The sequence below is a fragment of the Lepidochelys olivacea genome (genome assembly GCF_965140295.1).
Source record: "Lepidochelys olivacea isolate rLepOli2 genome assembly, chromosome: 18".
NCBI classification, from domain to species: Eukaryota; Metazoa; Chordata; order Testudines; family Cheloniidae; genus Lepidochelys; species Lepidochelys olivacea.
The window spans coordinates 6984903-7006298 of NC_140428.1; the positions used below are offsets into that span (position 1 = coordinate 6984903).

Genomic DNA, 21396 nt, shown 5'->3' on the forward strand with positions numbered 1-21396 from the left:
CCCGCCGGGCCAAGGGGCAGTCTCTTCGGACATGCCCCACTGATCGGCAGAGTTAGCACCGGGCCTCTCCCGTGGAGTAGTAGACCCGATAGCGGGCTCCCTGGTAGGGGACTAGAAAAGACCCCTCGAGTGCCTCTCCCATCATGCGCCACCGGTGGCGGTAGAAGCTGCACTTGCCGGCAGAATGAGAGGACGTGACGGAGGGTGGGGTCCTTGCAGCCCAATGGGAGAGGGCTGATGACAGAGACAGGTTTCCCCAGGGTGGAGAGAGCAGGTAACAGGGCTGCACTGGGTAGAAAAGGAGGGACGGAGGTCAGGACTAGGCGGACACCCAAGTCCTCTAGTGGCTCCAGGGGGACGAACACTCCCCCCACACCCAGGCCCTTCTCTACCGCCTCCTGGGTGGCAGCCTCAGATGCTAAGAAAAAGAGGACCTTCCCGTACATTTTGGAGGCCGCCACAATAGCCGTGGGTCCTACCACCCTCACCAACACCTGCACGTATGTCTCCACATGGGGCAAGGCGGGCACAGGAGGCAACGGATGCTGTGCTTCCTGGTCATGGTGGGAAAGGGGCCCCGGCCGGTATTGATGGTAGCGGAGGCGGTGGGTGGGCAAGATGATGAGGTGGCAGGTGGGGGGGGGCTGCCACCGCCCGGGCATATGCCCTGGGGGCCAGGGGAGGGACGCTCGCAGAGCTGGTGGAGGGAACAGCGGGGAGGGACGCCATAGTCGATGACGAGGCCACAGTGGTGGGGGCAGCCCCTGCCATGGAGGGCCTGGTGGTTGTAGCGGGGCCCTTTCCCTTCTTCACACCCTGGCCTTTCTGGCTAACTGGGGGGGGGGGGCTTTCCTAGAATCTTGGGGGGGCGGTGGGCATATCAGCGGCAGTAGTCGCCCCGGTGCCTCCTGCTGCCAATGCTCCAGCGGGGGCGGTGGCAGGTGTTTTGGCAGCAGCGGTTGGGGGGGAAGCTTGGGGGTTGGGCAGGGGGGTAGGTGGGGGAGGGGCAGCTGAGGTTGTTAGAGGGACCTCACCCCTCCTCATTCCCCGCCATCGTGAGCGGGGAGAGACAGGGCGACATCAGAAGGAAGAGGGGGAGGGGGAAGCAGATTAACCACTTCTCCCTGTTGGGCTGCAGGTGGGGGGGTGGTGTGGGGGGCAAATGGGTCGGACTGGACAGGGGAAGGAAACAGGAGTTGGGGTCAGGTAGTAGGGGCAAACTGTGGGGTGGACAGTTCGGGGGGGGTGGGGGAGGGGGACGTGGACCCACGCGCATTTGTCCAAAAAGTCTCGTTTGGTTGGCTGTCATTTCTGGTCCGGACGGTGAGATCAGGGAAGCAGCTGAATCCAGAAGCATATGGCAAGTTGCCATCAGGGACGGACGGCGGGGGGGCCATGACGGTTGTAGTAGTGTTGGGGGGGGCAATGATGGATCAGGGGGCAGCTCCGTGCCACCCCCCTGCGCCCCTACAAACGCAGTTAAGACACAAACTCCCCCCAAACGAGAGTACAGTTCAAAAGTTACCCAGTCTTACGGCCCCCTCCACGATGGTTCGCAGCTTCCCTGGGCACTCTCTCTGTCGACTGTCTTCTCTCCCGGGCTTTGTGGAACACTCGAGAAATGCCAAGCGGATAAGAAGAAAAAAATAACCTGTCGGCCAATTACGGGTCCACAAAAACAGCAAACGGCTGGGTCTGGGGGATTCCACTATCCTCCTCCGGGGAGCGGGTCAGCAGTCCTCCCCCCACCCCTCCGGGGGTTTCAGCTGGAGCAGTAGCAGCGTCCGAGGGCAGGCGTGGGGGGGCTGGCAGCTAGCTCCAGCACTCGAACAGCAGCAGAAAAACAGCAAAAAAAAACAAAACGAAGGAAAAGCGTCTGGCCCGGTCTGGGTGGGAAGCTGAGACGGGGCAAAAAGTAAGAAAAGCTCAGGCCAGGGGGCTTTAGGAGAGTAACAGAAGGCAGATATATTAGCCCCAGGCTAACTAGGTCCCTTTTCTCTGGGTAAGGGAGCAGGGAAGGTTCCAGAACAATCAGGAACCTTCTGGAGACAATTAAGACAGGCTGATTAGAACATCTGCAGCCAATCAAGAAGCTGCTAGAATCAATTAAGGCAGGCTAATCAGGGCACCTGGGTTTTAAAAAAAGAGCTCACTTCAGTTTGTGGCGTATGTGTGAGGAGCTGAGAGTGAGAACGGGGAGTCCTGTTGGAGGACTGAGGTGTACAAGCATTATCAGACACCAGGAGGAAGGTCCTATGGTGAGGACAAAGCAGGTGTTGGGAGGAGGCCATGGGGAAGTAGCCCAGGGAGTTGTAGCTGTTGCAGAACTGTTCCAGGAGGCATTCTAGACAGCTGCATTCCACAGGGCCCTGGGCTGGAACCTGGAGTAGAGGGCGGGCCCGGGTTCCCCCCAAATCCTCCCACCTCCTGGTTAGACACAGGAGTCGTCGACCTGGACGGTGGGTTCAGAAAAACTGCAAATCTGAGGGCTGTCATGAAGCTCCAAGGAGAACAAATCCACCAATAAGCGCAAGACCCACCAAGGTGGAGCAGGAACTTTGTCACAGTGGTTTCGTACTGGTGCATGTAAGTAAGTGAGGTATGGTTTCAGCTTGCAAATGATAGCTGCAAGACATAAAACTTTTAAACTACAAAAAAAAAAAAAAAAAGGCAAATGAATAGGAGTTCTTTGTTAGTGACTGCTCTAAACTTGGTACTAATATCTATGTAGGAGTTACAGAACTGAAGTCTGTGTTGGTGTACACATTGGTAACTCAGCATACAATTATCATTTCATTTTACCTGGCTTGGCCTCCTCACCTTCAGCAGGTTTGCTTTTGGGAGGAGTTTCCCGAGCAGAAGAATTCACAGCACGACGGATCGGCATGGTGTCGTCTTCAACCTTCTTTAAGAAACAGAATAAGAAAGTCAAGCATATATGAGAAAGAGCCTAAGAAAGTTCCTGAAATGGGTCTAAAGCAGAGTATTAGAAGCTACTGGAAGAAGTGTGTGGAGAAATTTTACAGGCAAGATCTGATGCAATCAGCTTTCTAAACTTACAGGTAAAACCCAAACCAGCTTCTCTGAAGCATATTAGGAGACAAAATAGTTTCACATTTTTTAATCCCAGTTTACAATTTACTAGAGAATCTTTTCATTCCAATTCAGTTAAATGAGGAGAGCATTTGAGGATTCTGGCAAACTGGACACATCTCAGGGAAATCAGGGGAGGAGAGAGGAGGGGAGGGGAGGAAGCATGCCTACAGGATTTTAATCAGGCTCTCAACCAAGTTTCCTACAAGCAGGGGAGGAAGAGTATAAAGTAACCCTCAGCAGGGCTGGAAGTCAAGGACTGATCCAAGGGCGAGCTTGGAGAATGGGTCAGACCCTACCTCACTTAACTTGTCCGTGTGGGTCAGCTGAGCTCCCGTTAACAATGGAAGCGCCTTATGATGTAAGGGTTCAGCTTCAGACAGATCAGTCGCCATTTAAATTAATTTCTAGCCCCAAGTGCAGGTAACACTGTGGAGCCCCAGGTTTTAACCACAAAGATTTTTCCTAATGGCTTTCACAGTGCAGTGAGGAGTCAACCTAAAGTACAGAAAAGATCTGGTATGATTAACAAAAAACAAAAAACAACCACTTCTATTAAACTAAAGATTTTAAAAAAATTAAAAAAAAATAAATTACAGTTTATATCAACACGACTGACAGTATATACTTCATGTTCAATAAAGATACCACAACATCACACACAAACTATTCTACAAAGCTAGGACAAAGGTGGAAGCCATAGCAGCAGTCTGTTATGTTAATGCACGTTCTAAGGGAAAAAGGAGACCACAAAGGAACAAGAAACATTCTAAAATAGAATCCCCACAATACACTATGCCTAAAGCACCAGTTGGCAAAAGGTAAAGCTTCAAGGTAACAGGGATGCCATTCACTTGGGCTAGAGCAGGACTTGAAAAAATTACCCACCTACCTACTAACCCAAGAATGAAGTCTATTAGACAGGAAAAAATATACCAGTGACCCAAGCTATACCCTTCCTAAGCCACACTCCTTAACATTTAGAAGGAATAAAACAGGCTTTCAAACAACTCAATTTACTAGGAAGATAATATACACTGATTTATTGGTGGCTATCACCCACTATAAATTAATACTTGGCAGCAGCATTCCCTCTAACGTTCAAGTGTACTGAATATCTGTCCAAGCTCAAGTTTAAGAGCCAGTGACCATAGTCTCTCCCACACCCTTCATCTTTTCCAGATTTATATTTACTCATTATCTCCTTCATTTCATATCTCACATTCACTATCAATTCCCCTCCATCACAGGATCCCATTCTCCCTCTGTACTATGGATAGCCTCATTCCCCTCCCACCACTAAAAGAGGGAATTGTTTTAACTTCTCCATTCCCTTCCCTTCCCCACCATCTCCTTTAAGGATACTCAAACCAACAATCAACAAAACCAGGGCTGAACCTCACTTCCACTTTCCTCATATACTGTTAAAGGAGCAGTAACACTTAGGCCTCTGTCCTCCCTTCACGTCCAGAGAAATAGCCTAGCCGCACTTTGCCCATTTTCTATTTATGCTAGCAAGTAGGTTTCTCCACATCCTGAGTAGAGGATAAAAGGCTAAGTGCAGTAACTGCTTAAAAGACACTTCCCCCGCCCAAGAGTTTTGTACCACCCCGACTATGCTCTCACCCTTTTCTACTAACTTCTCATTACCACTCAAGGCCGCATAATGCAATCAACAATGAATATCATAGACCAGGGGTGGGAAAACTTTTTGGCCCGAGGGCCACATCTGGGTGGGGGAAATTGTATGCAGGGCCATGAATGTAGGGCTGGGGAAGGGGGTTGGAGTGTGCCTGCCGTGGCCCCTCGCTGCTCCCAGAAGCGGCCAGCATGTCCAGCAGTGGCTCCTGGGGATGGAGTGGGGCAGGTGGCTCTGCCACGCGCTGCCCTTGCCTGTAAGTACTACCCCCGAAGTTCCCATTGACTGCGGTTCCCTGTTCCCAGTCAATGGGAGCTGCGGAGGGTGGTGCCTGCAGGCAAAGGCAGCACATGGAGACCTCTGCCCCCCCCGTCCCCCGCAGGGACATAGTGCTGGCTGCTTCCGGGAGCGGCACAGGGCCAGGCCAGGCAGGGAGCCTGCCTTAGCCCCACTGTGCCATAGGGCTAGCAATCCTGCGGGCCAGACTGAAAGCCCAGATGGGCCGGATCCGGCCCGTGGGCTGTAGTTTGCCCTCCTGTCCTAGACAATTAAAAGGATTCTCTCTTTCACTAGAGCAGAGTTCTGCCTCCATCACATTCCCAAGCAACTCAACCTGGGTCTTCAACACAACACAGGTTACTTCTGAGGGTATTCTGTACCAAAAAATTAAAAATTCTGGAAGTTTTATTTGTCAATAAATAAATGCAGAGGCTCCAGCATGGCAGTTGGGAGCACAGGCCACTGGCTGCACGAAAATGTGAGATCACTCTGCAGCCCTCCCACACCCAGGACACAGACTCAGCGGTGAGGTTGCACCCGACCTTGACACAACACAAGGCCTGGGCCTGCCCCAGAAACACCCTGGGGCCCTGCCCCTCTCTGCCAGGTGTGGGACAGGCAGGCTTAACCAGGCAGGATCCAAGTGTGGAGGGGCTCAGTCTGGAGGGATCCAGGTATGAAGTGAGAGGATTCTGCGTGGGAAAATCTGGGTGCAGGCAGCTCAGTGGTCTAGATGCAGGTGGGATCTGGATGCATAGAGGTTCATTGTGTGGGGGGGGGGGGGGGTTTCCAGGTGCAGCGGTAATGGGACTCTGCAGGGGCTTCCAGGTGAAGCTGGTTGGGGCTCAGCATAGAGATCTGGGTGCAGTCAGTTGGGGGTCAGTGGCATGGAGAGTCTAGACGTGGGGGCTCAGGGTGGGGGTTTGAGTGCAGGGATCTCAGTGGGGGTGCAGGGATGGGGGTCCAGAGGCAGGGTTGAGGTTCAGTGGGTTGGGGTTCAGGTATGGGGAGGCCTAGAGGGTTTGGATGTACTGGTTGAGGCTCGGCAGAGGTGTCTAGGTATGGGAGGTCTGGATGCACATGGGTTGAGTGGATGGGGGGTGGGGGGGGGACAGCTCCCCGTACAGTGATCCCTCCACCCACAGCTGAGGAGTGATGGGGGCAGTAAGTAGGGGAGGATGCTGAGCTTCCTGCAGCTGGGGGAGGGTCTGACACAGCCCCAGCCACTCCTTGCAGGGAAAAGGAAGTCCTGTCCTCTGCTGCCTCAGCCCAGGCAGGAGGGTAGGAGTCACTGACAGGAGTGTCCCCAGCCCCACAGTGATTTACTCTGCCAGCTGCCTGAAATGATGTACCTGCACTGCTAGGGAGTAGTACATGACTCTTGCAGCTTTCCTGTCAGAAAGTCATTTTTCTGCAGGGAAGCAAAGAAATCTATGGGGTACATGAATTCTACGCATACGCAGTATTCCCTCAGGAGTAACAGATACACAAAGCAATACGAGCAACATTCATACAGACAAAACTGGTGGCAGTTGGGGGGGAGGGAGGACGTGAGAGGAACATGTAATATTAGGAAATGATTCCTGAAAATGGAATAGAGTCAACTAGGTTCAAGATTAACAAGAAATGACCTTCCCTTTAGAATTTAGTGGACCAAATTCAGCCCTGATACAAGGGGTGTAATGCTGATTTAGGGCTGAGCAAGGCTAAGAGTATCTTCAGTTCAACCTTAGGTCAACCAAAGGGAGGCAGTAAGAGAACTGGAACTATTCCCAGATGAACCAAGCAGGCAGCATTTCAACAGGAGACATACCCTGAGACATTTCTTTAGCAGGCAGCCTGCAAAAGGCAGGTGTTTATGATGGTTAAATACAATTTATCCACTTCCTCTACAATGTAAACCTCATTTGATGCTCTTTAGGACAATTTTTATTAAAAAAGAGTGAAGTATCATTTAAAGGTGCTGTGGTCTGTACATTAATGAAAGTGAATGAGGTAGACTAGGTTTGTAAACCCCCAGTGGTAAAAAACTAAGTTCATAAAGTGCTGCATTCCAAACACCAAACAAACATGAGGGGGAAAATGAACTTTTCTGTGTCATTCCACTCTTCTCCTGGAATTTCAAAACATCTCTTAGCCATTTGCCCAACGTCCAGCACTTTAAATTTAATTTCTATCTGGGATGGGAGGCCCCATCAAATGTGGAGAGAGAGACAGAAACACCTAATGAAATTTTGGAATCTATTTCAGAGTCTTTCAATTATTAATCCAATTACTATAAACTATCAAAGAATTTCTACATTCTTTTGGCTACCATTCATTACTCAACAGGAAGTTCAAAGAATCCAGATCACAGAATAACAGAGTTGGAAGGGACCTCTGGAGGCCATCTAGTCCAACCCCCTGCTCAAAAGCAGGACCAATCCCAACTAAATCATCCCGGCCAGGGCTTTGTCAAGCCTGACCTTAAAAACTAAGGAAGGAGATTCCACCACCTCCCTAGGTAACGCATTCCAGTGTTTCACCACCCTCCTAGTGAAAAAGTTTTTCCTAATATCCAACCTAAACCTCCCCCATTGCAACTTGAGACCATTACTCCTTTTCCTGTCATCTGCTATCACTGAGAATAGTCTAGATCCATCCTCTTTGGATCCACCTTTCAGGTAGTTAAAAGCAGCTATCAAATCCCCTCTCATTCTTCTCTTCCGTAGACTAAACAATCCCAGTTCCCTCAGCCTCTCCTCATAAGTCATGTGCTCCAGTCCCCTAATCATTTTTGTTGCCCTTTGCTGGATTCTCTCCAATTTCTCCACAACCTTCTTGTAGTGTGGGGCCCAAAACTGGATACAGTACTCCAGATGAGGCCTCACCGATGTCAAATATAGGTGAACGATCACGTCCCTCGATCTGCTGGCAATGCCCCTACTTATACATCCCAAAATGCCACTGGCCTTCTTGGCAACAAGGGCACACTGTTGACTCATATCCAGCTTCTCATCCACTGTCACCCCAAGGTCCTTTTCTGCAGAACTGCTGCCTAGCCATTCGGTCCCTAGTCTGTAGCGGTGCATTGGATTCTTCCATCCTAAAAGTGCAGGACTCCACATTTATCCTTGTTGAACCTCATCAGATTTCTTTTAGCCCAATCCTCCAATTTGTCTAGGTCCCTCCGTATCCTAGCCCTACCCTCCAGCGTATCTACCACTCCTCCTAGTTTAGTGTCATCCACAAACCTGCTGAGGGTGCAATCCACACCATCCTCCAGATCATTAATGAAGATATTGAACAAAACCAGCCCCAGGACCGGCCCTTGGGGCACTCCACTTGATACCAGCTGCCAACTAGACATGGAGCCATTGATCACTACCTGTTGAGCCCGACAATCCAGCCAACTTTCTACCCACCTTGTAGTGCATCCATCCAGCCCATACCTCTTTAACTTGCTGACAAGAATACTGTGGGAGACTGTGTCAAAAGCTTTGCTAAAGTCGAGGAACAACATGTCCACTGCTTTCCCTTCATCCACAGAGCCAGTTATCTCATCATAGAAGACAATTAGATTAGTCAGGCATGACTTGCCCTTGGTGAATCCATGCTGACTGTTCCTGATCACTTTCCTCTCGTCTAAGTGCTTCAGAATTGATTCCTTGAGGACATGCTCCATGATTTTTCCGGGGACTGAGGCTTTAGTTAAGGCGGTAGATTGTTTCTTTGCTGTCTCCACCCTAATATTCATAGAATATCAGGATTGGAAGAGACTTCAGGAGGTCATCTAGTCCAACCCCCTGCTCAAAGCAGGACCAATCCCCAATTACATCATCCCAGCCAGGGCTTTGTCAAGCCTGACCTTAAAAATATCTAAGGAAGGAGATTCTACCACCTCCCTAGGTAACGCATTCCAGTGTTTCACCACCCTCCTAGTGAAAAAGTTTTTCCTAATATCCAACCTAAACCTCCCCCACTGCAACTTGAGACCATTACTCCTTGTTCTGTCATCAGCTACCACTGAGAACAGTCTAGATCCATCCTCTTTGGAACCCCCTTTCAGGTAGTTGAAAGCAGCTATCAAATCCCCTCTCATTCTTCTCTTCCGCAGACTAAACAATCCCAGTTCCCTCAGCCTCTCCTCATAAGTCATGTGGTCCAGTCCCTTAATCACTTTTGTTGCCCTCCGCTGGACTCTTTCCAATTTCTCCGCATCCTTCCTGTAGTGTGGGGCCCAAAACTGGACACAGTACTCCAGATGAGGCCTCACCAACGTCGAATAGAACAAACCAGTGATGTAGGTTAGGACAAGAAACACAGGTCACCATTCAAAATGGTTACAAGGTAATTTTTGTTAGTCTAATTAACTACCAGGAAAATCTAAGATCCCTCCTAGGCATACCAGTATGATTCAACAGAACAGATATTAAAAGCTAGATTTCTAAAAATTGCATTGGAAATACATATAATTTTACACACACAGAACTACTATTCACTTAGGTTATCCATAAGAGATGACACATGGCTCAGCCCAGTGGCCCATGTAGTCCAGTATCCTCTCTCAGAGTGATCAGTACCAGATCGTTCAGCGAAAGGTGCAAGAAGCCACAGTGAAGTTGTGGAAAACTTTACCTACAGAGACGTTCCTGCCTAACTTCTGTCAGTTAGTTGTCTGCTTATGTCCTGAATGCAACATGAGGGTTTGTATCCTGTGCGCATGTGTGTTTTATATACATATAAAAATAAAAAAATGTATCTTAGTTGTGGATGTTCTCATCCATAAACCTATAGCTGTTTCGAATCCAAAGTTCCACAGGTTAATTATGCATTGTATATCTTAAAAACATCTTGCCTTTCAATGTCATTGATATCCGCTTGTTTTATAAGTGTAAAACAGTACTCAATTTACTTCTATTCCATTTATTTTACGTATCTATCATGCCCCCTTATTCCATTCCTCTTGAACCTAAGATGTTTGCAAGTCTTTTCACTGTCCTTAAGTAAAGTCTCTCCATATCTCCAGTCTCCCCTTACTAAAACATTTTCATCTCTGCTAGAAAAGAAAGGAGGGGGTAAACGTATATGGAGGATGCTCTTCTTACACAAACCCTAATGAGAAGCTCACCAAACCAGGTTTAACAGTACCTTTCACTGGTGAAAACGTAGCACGCATTATTAGAGGACTTTAAGGACTGATCAATCATGTAAGAGACTTTCAGTTCCAAGCAGTGACTCCAAACTGATAGCCAATAAAGGTGAGCAAGATGACAGATAGAAGCGGCAAGGAAGGGAGAAAGCTCAGTTATTGTACATAATTTTTTGGGCAAGACAATTCTGAAGACAATTTTGGGCAAGACAATCACTACCACTTTGCCATTAGTCTTATTTCTAGTCAGCCAGCCAATCTGTCTAGAGCCACCTTGCTTCCCCTCTACACCCAAAACTATTCAAACCCACAGCCAGGGCCACCCTTAACATCCATAAACAAAGTTCCACTGAGGATAGCTGCTGTGAATCAGGACCTTGTGGATTTTGCAGGGAGGCAGAGAAAGAGAAAAGAAAGGCATGAAAAAATAATAAGGTAAGGAGTGTAAAAGGATAACCAGTCTCAAACAGGGATAACAGAATCCTTGCTACCAGTAAAAGTACTGTTAGTGTATATGTGCAATTGCAACTGCCCTGGGTAGCAGTTTGCCTCAGACAAGAGTCCAAATAACAACTGAATAGGGCAACATGGATGAGCTAAGTATCATTTACCTTCCCTCAGCAGATTCTACAGCACAAGTTAATTCTTTTCAGGGTTGTGCTAGCAACGATGCAGGCTTAGAGATCTCTTGATACCATAAAGAAATACTTTAAAAAGCAGTTTTAAGCACACAGGCTAAGTTATACTGCAAACAAATGTGCAACAGAAAAAAAAAATCTGCAGGGTGGGGTGGGGGGGGCTTGGCATTCAGTCTTTTCCTGCCAAGAAAGGCACATCTACTTACAATCATGTAACATACAATACCAGTGACTGTAGAAGTCTTCACTAATCAGTATATCTTTCACTCTATCTTCATAGTGGTTCTGGGACTCAAACCAATAAAGCAAGACACTAGTGTTTTATAACATCTGAAGATTAGAAGCCCTGCTTTAGAGGATATAAAGAATACCAATTTCTAAAAAGCAGTTCAAGAGGTATCGCCTGTTTAAAAATATCAGAACCATAGGCGCTGGAGCACCCATGGAAAAAAATTAGCGGGTGCTTAGCACCCCCCTGCAGCAAAGCTCTCCCCCCCACCCGCAGCACCTCTTGCCAGCCAGTGGCCCTGATGATCAACTCATCCCCCTCCCTCCCACAATGATCAGCTGTTCTGCAGCATGAAGGTGATGCTGGGAGGGAGGGAGGGAGAGAGAGGGAAGAGGTGGGGTGGGGGGGTTGAGCACCTCCCGGGTAGGGAGGAAGTCCGCGCTTATGATCAGAACTGAAGCATTAAAAAGCAAGATAATCATAATGAATTGATTTCAAGCCATGGATGTCACCTAATTTTACTAAAATCATTTCCCAATATTTGGTTATTGAATGTTAGCTATCTTAAATCTCTCAAGAGTTCCAAACAAGATGAGCAGCAAAGCAAAAGCGAAAATTTGAATTAAGCCCAGAAATATGCTACATGCTATCCACGAAGTAATTTGAAACTAGCACAGAAAGAAGTTTTAACTAGTTTTCTACAGACGACTGCCCCTCTGAAATCCTCTAGGCATTGCCTGGTTCACTGAAGAGTCACAAAATGCAACTTCTGACTGCAACCCAGGATATCTGCCACATCACAGAATGCTGCATCCTGTGATACCTTTAGTATCAAAAAAAAAAAAAAAAATTCCATAAAGGGAACAGTTAAAAGTCACTTCTTTGCTGAATAGGCCTTTCTAACTAGGTTCTGGGAGGCACAGTACTCATTACTGATCTTCACTCCACTTTCATTTTTGTTTTGCAGCTCACCTTTAATTGGAGAACCTGGTGCACAGCCTGTTGTCCTGATAAGGAAGCTGGTCCAGTAGAATAAAGCCATTCAAGTCAGCCTAAAAAAAATTAGGAGACTAAAATACCTTACTAAATAAAGAGGAAGAACGCAAGTTTATTCACTGTGTTTTATCTTTGTGTGTTCTTTCAAGTCTTTATTTGGTAGTTTCTATATTAAATAGGAGTGAAATTCTGAGTTAGTTTTAACAGCTGGTTAAGCACCACTTCATCATGGGCGCCTCCACCACAGTCATCTCCATAAAGCAACTTTTGTGCTAATTTTGTCCCAACTAAGCAACAGACTTTAAAGCATAAGGATAGTGAATGGCACAGGTTTCCTGGGAGGTGTCCTAGTTAAGGAGACTTTCTAGTTAAGTAGCTCCTGATTTCTTAGACTGTATCTGTAACTCCCTTGGGAGGTCCCCCCCTCCCAGAAATCTGTTACAGGCTATTCAAGCCCATGCTACTGCACACATCATAAGCAGTTCCTGTTTCAATTAAAAAAGAATAATGGTCCAATAGGAAAAGGAGGAAAAGGTGCCACAAGTCCTCCTTTTCTTTTTGCGGATACAGACTAACACAGCTGCTACTCTGAAACAGGTCCAATATTGAAGATCTAATAACTCACAACCTGCCAGGCTAGAAATTCTTTGGTCTTACCTATATAAATTCTTCCAGTCCCAGTAAATTTTTCTAAGTACTAATCCCTAAGTTATACAACATCACAGGCTTTTTTTGGAGGAGTGGATGGATGTGTTGTATAGATTCTGAAAGAGAAAGAAGGAAAAAAAAAAAGTTACCTGCCTTTCGTAAGTGTTGTTCTTCAAGATGTGTTGCTCATGTCCATTCCATTCTAAGTGTGTGGGTGCCCATGTGTGTGGCACCCGGAGGGCCAGCTGTGGTGCCCTCTGGAGTGCCACACTCATGCCACGGTATATCAGGCGCCACCAGCCCCTGGGTGTTTGGCTGCCCCAGGCTGGGCTGGCGACCAGGAAGACGAAGGGCAACGATGACCAAAACTAGCGTCCCTTCTCCTCATATGGAGAGACGAGGCTGCCAGTATCTTGGTGGTTGCAGAGGTCTGAAGAGCTTCCTGGATGACTGAGGCGTGTGCACACCCAACGAGCAAAGGGTAGCTCTGGTGTCCTTCAACCTGTGCAGCCTGGTGTTCATTTGATCCAAAACCAGACCAAGTCCATCAAAGGGGAGGTCCTAGATAGAGGCCTGCATCTCCTGAGAGAGGCCTGAAGTCTGGAGCCAAGAACTATGTTGCATGACCACTGCCAATGCCGCCAAATCTGCCGCTTCCCATGCCATTTGCAGAGAGCACCTGGCAGCTGCCATGCCCTCCTCCACCAGCGTGCCAAACTCTTGGGCCAATTCCTGAGGGAGGGATTCCTGAAACTTTTTGAGACCGTCCCACAGATTAAAATCGTCAGCAGGGCCTGATGATTCGCCACACAAAATGATAGGCTGGCGGTAGAATAAATTATTTTTGGGACTCGAGGAGGTGGGGACCCACTTGTCCTTTTCGTCGGCCACAGATACAACTACCAAGCCAGGGACGGGTGGGTATAGAAGTATTTGAAATCTTTGGCCAGCACAAAGTATTTTTTCTCTGTCTGTTTCGAGGTGGATGAGATGGAGATGGGGATCTGCCACAAAGCCTTGAATATCTTGAGGACCCCCTCACGCACAGGCAGGGCGACGTGGGCGGGCGTAGAAGCCAAGAGAACATTGAAGAGGGTGTCCTCCTGCTCTACCACCTCTTGCACCTCAAGCCCCAGTTCTTGGCCACACCGGAGAAGGGCTTGCTGCTACTGAAAATCATCCACTGGGCTAGCTCTAGGTCCCGCGACCACCTCATCTGGGCACAACAAGCAAGACCGGTGGGGGTGCTGGGGTCTTGATCACCGTCGGAGAAAGAGGCCTTGGGGTGGGCACAGGTTCCTCTGCCCCAACTTCAGAACAGACTTCCAGTACCGGGTCCGGTGCCGGTAGGGCTGCTGCCCCATCACGGCCACCAAGGAGTGCTATGAAGGAGGCATCGCCACGATCGGTACACCCCACACGCTCCAATACAGCCACTGTGCTTGCCATTGGCCATGCTGCCCATTGTGGTGCTGCCGACGAAGGAGCGGGCTCCGGTGCCCAGCCAGGTTGACGAGACCGTGGCGACGGGCTGAACTGGACCTCCATACCAGAGGAGCCACCATCTGGCGACCAGGGAGGAGCTGTCAACGCCTGAGTTTGTTTGCTGGTCATAGCTACCGGTGACCGTTGCTCAGGCATAACTGAATGGTAACTGTAGCGTGGAGAGTGGTGCCGGTGCTGGGGGGACCGATACTGGAATGGGAAATGTTCCCACCATGCTGGTGATTGGCACCGACGCCTAGAGGACGACTGTTGATTCAGCAAGCGGTGCTGGGAATAGTAAGGGGAGCGGAGAGTAGCACCATGGGAATCTGGAAGCTTGCCTGGGCGACGTGATTGGGACCTGCTCCATGATTCCTGACGTGGCAGAGAAGACAGATGCCTTCTATCTGGCGACTGACGTTGGTCCCCTCTTCCCTGAAGGGTCTTAACGGCAGGCTTACCCTCTTAGGGAGCCTTAGCCAGGGTCATCATGGGAGCTGGTGGAGACCTGTGTTCTCTCTGCACCGTGGGAACCTGGGCTGAAAAAGGTGTAGGCAGGCATGCAGGTCCCAAACTGCTCCCAAGAGTCAGTGGTGGACCTTTCAGGGTGCTGGGTGCCCCAGGCAGGGTGGCACAATCACGTGGCTCCAGGGCAGTCTAGTGGGCAGGCCCGGGTCTCTTGGTAGATGATGCCTGGGCCTTCTTGCTCGATGACGGGGAGCGCTTCCTGGCTTTCTTTTTCAACACCAGCGATGGCGAATGGGGCCAGGATTTGGCTGCTGGTAGTGTGCTATGCATGGAGGCTGAAGCACTTGGTGTGACCTGCTCGGACAGCTTGGAAGCCGGAGGGTGGACTCCATCAGGAGAGCCCTGAGGTGGATGTCCTGTTCCTTCTAGGTGCAGGGCCAAAAGTTTTTGCAGATCTGGCACTGCTCCTGAATGCGTGACTCCCCTAGGCACTTAAGGCAGCAGCTGTGGGGGTCACTCACAGGCATAGGCCTGCTGCAGTCAGAGCAGGGCTTGAACCCGGGAAACCGGGGCATGCCCCTCCTGGGGCAAAATCCCACTGGAACCCTAACTACTTAAGGCCAACAAAGTGAACTATATACAACAGCCTTAAGGCCCAAAGTTCAAAATGATAGACAACCACTAGCTCTTGCTAAGCAAGAGGGGTGCTCCAACTGACCACCGTGGTCAGTAAGAAGGAACTGAGAGGGCGTAGGGCCAGCGGTGCCTGACACACCATGGCATGAGCTCGGCACTCCAGAGGGCGCCACAGCTGGCCCTGCGGGTACTGCTCAGGCAAAAATCTCCGACGGCCACACTTGAGCGCACGCACACACCTAGAATGGAATTGACATGAGCAAGCACTCGAAGGAGGATACAAAAATACTACAGAATTGGACATCTGACTCCCAATAGCATTAACAGCAGTAATAACTAAAATCAGGACATAAAGGTTAAATGCTACATTTGTGATTACACATCTTCCTGCAAAAAAGCTGTTTGTGGACATGGAGATCAATAACTCATGGAAGCTCTCTCGATGTAAGGTCACAGTGGAGACAAGGCACAGATAACCTCAACTAGCTTTATGAAGCTAAAAAACTATCCACGCCTTGTCTCTACTAAGCTTTTACATCATAAGAACATAGGACTAGAAAGGACCTCCCTGGATCACTGAGTCCAAGATAGCTCTCTCAGTGTTAACTCCCCCCCCAACCACCATAAACTCCAGTCTCTCTCTTTCCGTTCACCCTCTAATCTTCTGAATTCTATAGAAGCAGCTCAGCAACAGATCACTAGAGCCCTGCATGGATACAAAATTTGTATCCACATCTGATCCACAAACATGGTCCACAGATATCTGCATCTGTGGTGCAGATCTCCATGAATACAAAGTCGATATCCACAGATTTGTGGGGCTCTACAGATCACTTCTATAGGACGAGAAGATAACTCGTCAGAACCTAACTGGTGTTACCCATTATTTCTAATTTGATGACCAGAGCCAGGTACTGCAGCATTTAACCTTTTTGGCCCTTTCCATGCTAGGGAATGCCAGTGACTAAAATAATTTCCAAACATGCTTATACAGTACATTATATACAATTCTGTTACAGGTAATATTATAACTATGCTGAGGAACTGTGCTAGAACTCTAAAAGATTAGCATAGAGCAGAAGTTTCTGCGTGCATGGCTGTTTAAAAACAACAGCATTGTTATTTTTTGTCCTCTGCATTGGAGCACAAAACCATGATACCTACAACCCATGTTAGTATGCATCCGATGAAGCGAGCTGTAGCTCACGAAAGCTTATGCTCAAATAAATTGGTTAGTCTCTAAGGTGCCACAAGTACTCCTTTTCTTTTTGCGAATGCAGACTAACACGGCTGTTACTCTGAAACCTGTTAGGAAACTGTTTTCAAACAGTTTTAGCTATGGTTCACAGCCTAGATTCCTCATTTCTGCTACCGCAGAAGACTTTTGGAGGGCACAATATCCCAAGTTCAAAAGTCAGCGTGTCAACTTGAAGTTTACTGTAGGTTTGGGTTGGAAGCTTAAAGCTATTATAACAGAAAATTCATTATGGAAAACACTTAGAGAAGTTATGGGCAAAATATGGATACTGAAATTCAGATATCACTCAAAATTTTGATATACCGCTAACCTGACACTTGAAGGGAGGTTTATATCACTAATATTATGTATCAGGGAGAGAGGTTTACAAGTGATAAATATGACTGTTTAAATTCATGCTAACTGCATAACATTTTTAGAGGGTTTTTTTAATATTAAAAAAGTGTGTGTTCTGGACATAATCCACTAACCGCTCATATTTGGTTTTTTATGTAAAGAAACTCTTTTTTACTTATATTCTCTCTCTCAAAAGGTTATAAGAGGACATCTTAGGTCACTTGTAAACAGACAATAAAAGACATCAGCAACAGACCCAAATGTTATAGTTTTAATCAAAAAGGAAAATGTGAAAAAAATGACACCCTAAAGACTGAAGCAGCTCCCACCTTTGTCTAAATTGTGGGAAAAAAAACAAAACAAACTAACTGTGCATTTTCCTGAGTTGCACTCAGTGGTTAAATACTTAAGAATCAGAGTAGCAGCCGTGTTAGTCTGTATTCGCAAAAGAAAAGGAGTAATTGTGGCACCTTAGAGACTAACCAATTTATTTGAGCATAAGCTTTCGTGAGCTACAGCTCACTTCATCGGTTAGTCTCTAAGGTGCCACAAGTACTCTTTTTCTTTATACTTAGGAATAACTGTTAAGAATAATTACAAGAAACTGTAAAAGCCAGAGTATACATTTACAGTGTACTCTCACTGGGTTCTTTCCATGGAAAGACAGAATGTGCGGTTGGAAAAGAGTTTTATGTCTTATGCATTCTTGATTTACTAAGACCTTCCACTTTATTCACCAATACCCTTGGACCATATCTTGTAATAGCCATCCTTCTGGTAGAAGAGAACTGAATGTTCTGGGGAAGTCCCGGATGACTGGAAAAAGGCTAATGTAGTGCCAATCTTTAAAAAAGGGAAGAAGGAGGATCCTGGGAACTACAGGCCAGTCAGCCTCACCTCAGTCCCTGGAAAAATCATGGAGCAGGTCCTCAAAGAATCAATCCTGAAGCACTTGTATGAGAAGAAAGTGATCAGGAACAGCCAGCATGGATTCACCAAGGGAAGGTCATGCCTGACTAATCTAATTGCCTTTTATGATGAGATTACTGGTTCTGTGGATGAAGGGAATGCAGTGGATGTATTGTTTCTTGACTTTAGCAAAGATTTTGACACGGTCTCCCACAGTATTCTTGTCAGCAAGTTAAGGAAATATGGGCTGGATGAATGCACTATAAGGTGGGTAGAAAGCTGGCTAGATTGTCGGGCTCAATGGGTAGTGATCAATGGCTCCATGTCTAGTTGGCAGCTGGTATCAAGTGGAGTGCCCCAAGGGTCGGTCCTGGGGCCGGTTTTGTTCAATATCTTCATCAATGATCTGGAGGATGGTGTGGATTGCACTCTCAGCAAATTTGCGGATGATACTAAACTGGGAGGAGTGGTAGATATGCTGGAGGGGAGGGATAGGATACAGAAGGACCTAGACAAATTGGAGGATTGGGCTAAAAGAAATCTGATGAGGTTCAATAAGGATAAGTGCAGGGTCCTGCACTTAGGATGGAAGAATCCAATGCACCGCTACAGACTAGGGACCGAATGGCTAGGCAGCAGTTCTGCAGAAAAGGACCTTGGGGTGACAGTGGACGAGAAGCTGGATATGAGTCAGCAGTGTGCCCTTGTTGCCAAGAAGGCCAATGGCATTTTGGGATGTATAAGTAGGGGCATAGCGAGCAGATCGAGGGACGTGATCGTTCCCCTCTATTCGACATTGGTGAGGCCTCATCTGGAGTACCGTGTCCAGTTTTGGGCCCCACACTACAAGAAGGATGTGGATAAATTGGAGAGAGTCCAGCGAAGGGCAACAAAAATTATTAGGGGTCTAGAACACATGACTCATGAGGAGAGGCTGAGGGAGCTGGGATTGTTTAGCCTGCAGAAGAGAAGAATGAGGGGGGATTTGATAGCTGCTTTCAACTACCTGAAAGGGGGTTCCAAAGAGGATGGCTCTAGACTGTTCTCAATGGTAGCAGATGACAGAACGAGGAGTAATGGTCTCAAGTTGCAGTGGGGGAGGTTTAGGTTGGATATTAGGAAAAACTTTTTCACTAAGAGGGTGGTGAAACACTGGAATGCGTTACCTAGGGAGGTGGTAGAATCTCCTTCCTTAGAGGTTTTTAAGGTCAGGCTTGACAAAGCCCTGGCTGGGATGATTTAACTGGGAATTGGTCCTGCTTCGAGCAGGGGGTTGGACTAGATGACCTTCTGGGGTCCCTTCCAACCCTGATATTCTATGAATGGATCTCCCTTTACAGTTCATTAGTGAGTGGAGAGAAGTTAAACAGATCAGATAGGTGCTGTGATGGCAATACCCAACTGCAACTCAGAGTCATGGTTCCCTGCATACACAGGGAAAACTTGGGGAGCAAGAGATTGTTAAACCCTAGATGTTAGGGAATAACAGTATCACTATGGTGCTATCCAATTGCTACCAAATTCACGGTCCATTTTGGTCAATTTCACAGTTATAGGATTTTTGAAATTGTAAATTTCATGATTTCAGCTATTTAAAGCCGAAATTTCATGTGTTGTAATCCTAGGGGTCCTGACTCAAAAAGGAGTTGGGGAGGGTTGGGGGGTGTCGCAAAGTTATTGTGGGGGGGTTGCAGTACTGCTACCCTTAGTTCTTCACTGCTGCTGGCAGTGGCGCTGCCTTCAGAGCTGGGCAGCTGAGGAAGTAAGGATGGCATGATATGGTAGTGCCACCCTTACTTCTGTGCTGCTGCCCACAGAGCTCAGCCGTCACTCCCTAGCCACCCCGCTCTGAAGACCCCCAATTTGAGAAACGCTAGTCTCCTTCATGACACCTGCATTGTATAGGGTAAAAAACACACAAAAGACCAGATTTCATGGTCCATGACGTGTTTTTCGTGGCCAGGAAATTGGTAGGGCCCTATATATAAAACATCAATATTTAAGTAAGTATCTTTTTCCATACAGTAAATATATCTGCTTGCCAACAGATTTTTTTTGTTGGGAAAACAATGATGAAAATAGTTATTTTTAGTAAAAATAACTGAAACACTAGATGCCTACCTAGAGTGTCACAAATTGAGTATGTTTAAGAAGTCTGCTATGACCGATAACTCACATGCTTGTTAACCTGGAGCGAATTTTAGCAGCTAAGTCAGATGCCTGAATACACAAACTTGCACGTGAAATGCTGATATAAGTGAGCTGAGAGTCACAGAGCAGAGATAATACCCAACCAAAAGCATCACATTTATCTAAACATCACCTCCCTCACTATACGATAAGCTGGTCTCCATGATTTATAGATTTGTCGCCAATGGGCAGTTATCACATAGAAAATTTGTTCTGAGCAGGGTCAACTGTGACAGAGTTTGGTGTTCCCAAGCTGCAGCTGTGGAGAAGGCCAAGAACAGTCAATAGATTCCCAGCTGATGTAAACTGGCATTGCTCTGTTAATTTAAATGGAGCTATGCCCATTTGCACTAGCTAAGAATGCGTTCACTATTCTGTTCTCTTTTCTACAATAGCATACACAAGATTTCAGCCAGGAACACAGTCCAGAGGGGTGGACAGGCTAATAAATCCAGAATGCTTCCACTTTGGAACAGTCCATTTTTTTCTGGCTATAGAATTTACAGCCTCCATCCACTACATTTTAGGTGGGAGAGGAGAGAAGATAAAGGCTTAGATTTTGAAACCTCACCAAAGAAAAGCTTTTTTCCCAAAACACAGACGAATGGTGCCTTGTATTCTAGGATTTGAATCATAGCTCCTAACAGTCTCTAAACACATTCTGACATGGATGAAGGCTTTTCTTTTGGAAACACAATGCACTAGATGACCCCTACCACCCAGGTGCAGATTTGGGCCACTGCTCAAGAAACCATTTCAACAGTGGCAATCAAGACACCTACCATCTGATTTAAAACCTCCTTTTATTGGAAAAGATTGTGGTGAAAATGGTGTTAAAGCAGCTGGTGTTAAGAAACTTCCTAAGCCCTCATCAGTTCTATTCAGGACTTATGACAGAGAAGCTACTGATATTTCTGGTGGTTGTGCTAACCCAAGCGATTACACTTTCACGGAGTCATTGCTGATTTTGTTAGATCTGTCAGCAACATCGGATAGCATCAGTCTTAGAGAGAAAGTGGATGAAATATTATTGGACCAACCTCTACTAGTGAGGGACACAAGCTTTCAAGCTTACACAGAACTCTTCTTCAGAGTCTCAGATTCATGCTGAGAGTCTCAGATTCATGCTGAGAGTCTCAGATTCATGCTGAGAGTCTCAGATTCATGCTGAGAGTCTCAGATTCATGCTGAGAGTCTCAGATTCATGCTGAGACCTGGGAGAGTCAGCTAAAGAGAAAGTGGAATAGCATTCAGTTTAACGAGTTGATACATGTTTTGAGAGGCTGCTCAAGGTGAAGTGGGCAGTTAACATCTCTGTAATTGCAGGACAAAGGAGGGTTGGTAGGTTACAGTTTGTTGTAGTGAGCCATAAATCCAGTGTCTTTACTGAGTCCATGATTTTTAGTGTCTAGCATCAACAAAACTGCTATCAAGCAGGTGGTGTCATGTATCACTTTCTCT

At 47.2% G+C, this 21396-nt stretch overlaps 1 protein-coding gene across 16 annotated transcripts in view; it reads right to left on the reverse strand.

Moving 5' to 3' along the window:
* Nucleotides 1-21396, reverse strand: part of HP1BP3 (heterochromatin protein 1 binding protein 3) — an 80152-nt gene that overhangs the window by 57572 nt on the left and 1184 nt on the right. For 2 of the 16 annotated variants that reach the window (XM_084651937.1, XM_084651948.1), the window contains exon 2: nt 2803-2905. In XM_084651937.1, coding sequence (XP_084508063.1) covers nt 2803-2887 — 85 coding nt within the window. In that variant the 5' untranslated portion in view covers nt 2888-2905. Of the gene's footprint in view, nt 1-2802; nt 2906-3392; nt 3592-11981; nt 12062-12662; nt 12770-21396 lie in introns of all 16 variants that reach the window. The other 14 variants (XM_084651941.1, XM_084651939.1, XM_084651942.1 and 11 more) reach the window with 13 other exon arrangements.